The 5,441-nt window shown below is 33.1% G+C and overlaps 1 protein-coding gene across 1 annotated transcript; it reads right to left on the reverse strand.

The window, feature by feature from the left end:
- Positions 1–460: 460 nt before the first annotated feature.
- Positions 461–5,178, reverse strand: LOC136225155 (short-chain dehydrogenase TIC 32, chloroplastic-like). The gene is made up of 8 exons (XM_066013411.1): positions 4,962–5,178; positions 3,931–4,162; positions 3,684–3,763; positions 2,872–3,025; positions 2,140–2,218; positions 1,115–1,199; positions 894–940; positions 461–800 (listed from the first exon to the last, which is right to left on the reverse strand). The coding sequence occupies exons 1-8, from the start codon at positions 5,065–5,067 to the stop codon at positions 642–644; spliced, it is 942 nt and encodes a 313-aa protein (XP_065869483.1). The 5' UTR covers positions 5,068–5,178; the 3' UTR covers positions 461–641.
- Between the last annotated feature and the right edge of the window lie 263 nt (positions 5,179–5,441).

Raw genomic sequence — 5,441 nt, forward strand, 5'->3', positions numbered from 1 at the left:
CTAGATACTCAAACTCATTTACATTCTTCCTAAGCTTTGTATTACCATACTAACTTAAGCATCGGAGAGGGTTCGCCGGTCTCCGGCCCCTTTCTAATTGTTTATTATCTTGCAGGTCACTGAAAGCAGTATTTAAGTATTTTGAGGATATTCCGATATCACTAAGTATATTTTGAGAAAACCTAATTTGAAAGTGTCTAATTTGTTAAAAAGTAGTGTAATGAACAAGTCTATCAATTCAATAAGTTTTGTAATTTACCCACATTTGAAACTATAATTGATTTATACAAACTTCATCCTTTTATTTTATTTTATTTTATTTTGAAGGATTTTGTATTAGAACTTTAAAGAAGAATGACATCGTAATAGAAAGATAATATTATAAAAAATTAAACGCGACAACGTTTACTTCTATTTCTAATTTATTTGCAATAAATTTTCTATTAGTTGGAAAAATTGCTTCATCTTGTAAAAGTTTGTATTACTATAACATTTCTAACCCTCACAAAAATCATAATTAAAACATTTATCTTTTCACTCTCTAATATCTAATTATGCTTCTTGTACACAAATACATTTAAGAAAAATATAAGAATGATTGTACTTTGTGTAAACATATCAAGGAAGCATTGAAGCTTTATTCACTTAACCAAGTTCATGCTGAAATCCCAGAGCTTCATAGCCAATTCAGAATCGGTACCTTGTGCAGATGCTTTGCCCAAATTGGAGTCTGAAAAATATTCACCGCTCTTCCCCTTTACTTGTGGATGCAATGCCGCATAGCATGTCGTTGCAGCGCCCTGAATCAGATACGAAATCCCGAGTTAATATCTGCTGCTGAAACATATGCAGTTTAAGAAATAATGAAATTGTTTCACAAGTCTATTTCTCACTTGTTGGGCATTTTTAATCACAAATTTACCAAACGCATTGACCACGCCTGCATTAGAGAAACAAAATCGGAGTTACAGAAGGCATTTTTGGTTCATGCAATAAAATGGGGCACCAAGAACACAGCTTAGTTTGCTCAAGTTTTTTGCTCTAGGACGGAGCAAATTACGATATAGAGTTTCCTGATCAAACAATGTTGAACGAAAATTAAAATGTAATTTACCATTAAGGATTCCCATGTGGCGGAAAAGATTGGTGGCAATTAATCCGGGATGAAGTGAATTGGCAGTTATATTGACCCCATCTTCCTGCTTATTTGTAATCATCAAACATTAATCAAGATTGTACAAAACATCAAATTATTTGTGAAGCAACCCCATGTGGATGCTATGCACATCTTACATGTTTGTAATAAACATCTTTGAATTAGGCAGATAATTTCACATAAAAGGAGCAATATGAGACTCATTGAGCAGATTAATGCTTCATTAATACAAGGACATTGACAATATCACATTTGATTATACAGCCAAGTACAAGTGCAAGACATGTCAGACTAGTTTGAAATGTCCACATTCATTACAACAATTAATGATTGTGTAATATACTGTGGTTTAATTTAACAAATAATAATAAGCTTAAAAAAAAGTTACATATCTGCTTTTTGAGATCAAGATTCTGAGAGAAAATATACAGTGGACAAATCTATGCATGACCCATTGCTTAACATTCAAATTTGTGAAACATTATCTATAAATAAGAGCATCCACAATGGTCAGTAATAACCTTGTGGATTTTTTGTAGGTTAGTAACAAAGGTTAGTAACATCCCACTAGGAGTAGTTTTTCAAAAAATTTGTGGGGTAAAAAAATTATTAATTACAAATAGGGACCGAAACTGTAATTTTTCGAGACTGATTAGTAATTTGCCGCGGACTGATTAGTAATTTGCTGCATAAAGTTTGCAGCCACAGATGGCGCGTATGGCGCCATCCTTGTCTGTCAAACGTGAAGATTTTGGATTTTTGGGATGTAAGGATTGTTTGTGACTACATTATATAACAAACAAAAATTGTTATAACACTCTAGTGGTTTGTTGTTACTCCACATAGGAAAGTAACAACAAAATAATGCCCACTACAGTTGGTCTAAACTAACATGGTTAACAGCATCTTCAAAATTCCAGAAATGTTTAAAAATGATGTCAGTAATCTCTTTCCTGTTTAGCTGCTATTGAAGAGAAGTGTACCTTAAAACGTCTTGTAAGCTCATTAGCATGCAATACATTAGCAAGCTTTGACTGACCATAGGCAAATATGTTACTATACCTGCACAATACAATGTCTAAACACTTTGAGTCCTTTACTCAAGGACGATTCAAATATGGGATAATCATTATGCAACTAGCTGCCCATATTGGTTTTAGAGGGCTACATTAGAAACTAGAAAATTATAAACTTCTCTCGATGAATTACGCTCATGTTCCAAGAGAAAATTCAAGCTTCCTACCTTATTGTTCTTACAGGCTAAAGGTAGAATAATACAAATCATCCAGACGGATTTTCAAGATTCAGTCATATTCCTATACGTGTAACATCAGTTATCTCTTTATTGTGTTCAGTAATAACCCTCACTCTAACAAGTTGTCTGAATTATTCATACAGCGTACTATTTGTCAAAGAGTCACTTGAAACTTCAAATCTACCTAATCAGTTGGGCTATAGCATTAACCTTGAGAGAAGATGTAAAATATAATAACATAAACATACTTTTGGATCAAGAAATTTGTCTTAAATGACGTAAAGGAAAGACTATTAATGCCGATCTTCTGTACAAAGCATGAATGTTAATCTATTACTTGAAAAATAAGAGGAGTGAAAAGGCTCCAGCCTATACGACATATTTTTCACAAATCAGGCATGCTGCAGCTGTGAACACTTAATGAGAAATCAAATGCAGGTTGAAATTGTGAAAAAATTACCCAGACTGATCATTAATTTTATCAAAACGAATTCCTTCACTATAGGAGTAACGGTGAGCCTCTGATGAGACGTTGATGATTCTTCCTTCTCTTTTGCTATCATGTGTTGTTTTCTTCATAGTGTCCAACAAAAGATGTGTTAAAAGAAAATGACCTGCAAAAGACCCTTTAATAATGAGAAGGACTACATAAACCTTTTGATTAGTTATTCTGAGTTCTATGGGAACAATTACAGGTTTAAAAGGACAACAATCCAACAAAGCTTCATGTACAAAAGTAAATGGACAATAAATGTGACACAATAGAGTCTGATATCATCTTTATGATTTATCTTGAAACTTCATCTAATTAATATATATATATATATATATATATATATAAAAATAAAGGTAGCTCCTGAGTTGAATGATAGTATTGGTACTAGGTCAGGGACCACAGAAAGCTAAGTCACTCTAATCCCATCAATTCTTTAGTACCTTGAACTTTAGCAATAATTTTCATCAATAAATGATATGTCCAACCAAAAATAAAGAATTACTATATAATTACTCATCTAAACTTGTAACTTTTTTGGGCCCAAAATTGACAAGTTCAGAATGCTGAAGGGCAAAAAATTACAAGTTTAGATGTGCGATAGATCTAACTTCTAAGCATATGTACAAGGTGCCAAACGGTAAAACGTTATAAGTTTAGGTGTGCAATTAATTAACTAATTATGTATTACTCCCAAAATAACTAAAAGAAATGAAACAGTAACTTGAGAGTGCTCATGAAGCAAGTACAAGCAGCAGCATGAGTTATATCCAACATACCTATGTGGTTTGTTGCAAATTGTAGCTCTATGTTGTCTTTGGAAAGTGCAAAGGGTATAGCCATGATTCCTGCATTATTACTTTACAGTAAAAGGAAAGATAAAAGGTATCATTCTTTGCTCTATAATTCAACAGCAATGTATTTGAAGATAGATGAAAAGTACAGACAACTATATGACTGGTACAATCATGAATTGTATACATGTGGATGTGATGTATACAGTTATCGTTCCCATTTTACCCTTACATGAGGATGTTCAATGGGAGACCTGCAGATCCGAAATCTGATGCAAACTTCCTCACAGATGTCATTGAACTGAGGTCCAATTCCATGACCTCAACTTTGGCAGAGGGGATATCCTTCACGATAGTGTCCTTCACATTGTTTCCAGCAGATACATTTCGTACCCCCATTACTACATGGACACCGCGCAACGCAAGTACCCGTGCGGTTTCAGAACCAATACCACTAGATGCTCCTACAATCACAGAGGTTCACACGGGTAAATTGCCACTCAGTAAATAAAGTAAAACTGCTGCAACACAAAAAAAACCTATCTTCTACCACTGCCTCTTTTACTACATCTAAAGTTTACAAATGAGTTCAAAAGAAGGTGAAGCTCTCATTATGAGTAACAAAAAACAATTAGATTGCCATGTTCATGTTCTAGCAACAATAATAATTGAGATGAGCTTGCTGACTAAAAGCGTTTTGTTCGCAGCACCTTACATATGTTGATTACAAAATATGACAACTAAAACTTCCATTCAAGGTAGATCTGGAATTCCTTGTTCATAAAAAACTCCATAGATAATTAATTGTTATGTGATTTTGTAGCTTCTGCCTCAACGCCATATAGACAGTTCATACCTACTCCGGCAGAAAATTCCTCCTCGGTGGTGAAAAATTCAACAAAATTACTGATAGATTCATGCTAATTAATCATGTGTTTGACGTACGAAATGAAGAAATTACCCGATTAAGCAAATAGCAAAAAAAAAGTTGTTTAACTCTCACTTTCATGTATATGAAATGAAAGTGGACCTAACGATTTACTAACTGAAATTTGATGTGGAACGAGAATTTTCAGAAGCAATAAATGCCAAACATCAATAGAATGTCAGAATTTAAAGCTTTTCAGCGAAAGAAAAAGCACAACTAACGTCTTCTTCCATCCATTCTAACAACAATTAGAGAAACTCTTAATTCCACATCGAAACTTATGTTTGGCGAAGAATTGATAAAATTAAAGAAGAAAATATAAGAAAAATCAGGACCTGTAACAATAGCAGTAAGGCCCGAACCATCAATCCCCTCTGTGACTTGCTCAGCTGTGGAAGATGATGAGAAGCCAGATGGCCCTTTCCTACTAAACAACCACATATTCTCTCTCTTCTCTCTCTCTCTGAACTGCTGAGAAAAGTGGAAAATGAAGATAGCTTCTTTTTTCTATGTAAAGAAGTATTGCTCCCTCTCACCTTTTGATTTTTCAAACTTCATATAGTAGTATTTATTTATTCAAATAATCATAACTACACACTTGAACATCAAACTTGGATAAAAGTTTTGGTCTATTTTATATTTAATGATCCAATTTTAAGAGTGGAGAATTTGTATTATACTTTTTGGTAATCGAAATTTGTATTATACTTGGAATAGTATTATTATACATGATTGATGTTAATGTATATATATATATATATATATATATTTATATATATAATATTATTATGAAGATGGAGAATTTTGAGATTTAT

The sequence above is a fragment of the Euphorbia lathyris genome, chromosome 1, assembly GCF_963576675.1.
Source record: "Euphorbia lathyris chromosome 1, ddEupLath1.1, whole genome shotgun sequence".
Classification (NCBI taxonomy): Eukaryota; Viridiplantae; Streptophyta; class Magnoliopsida; order Malpighiales; family Euphorbiaceae; genus Euphorbia; species Euphorbia lathyris.

What these genes read in the sequence shown, in the direction of transcription:
- LOC136225155 (XM_066013411.1), bottom strand. Translation starts at nt 5,067, where the DNA reads ATGTGGTTGTTTAGTAGGAAAGGGCCATCTGGCTTCTCATCATCTTCC. An exon ending in CCTTACTGCTATTGTTACAG is followed by an intron (nt 4,163 to 4,961) that starts GTCCTGATTTTT and finishes CTGTGATTGTAG; the next exon opens with GAGCATCTAGTGGTATTGGT. An exon ending in CTCCCATTGAACATCCTCAT is followed by an intron (nt 3,764 to 3,930) that starts GTAAGGGTAAAA and finishes TTTACTGTAAAG; the next exon opens with TAATAATGCAGGAATCATGG.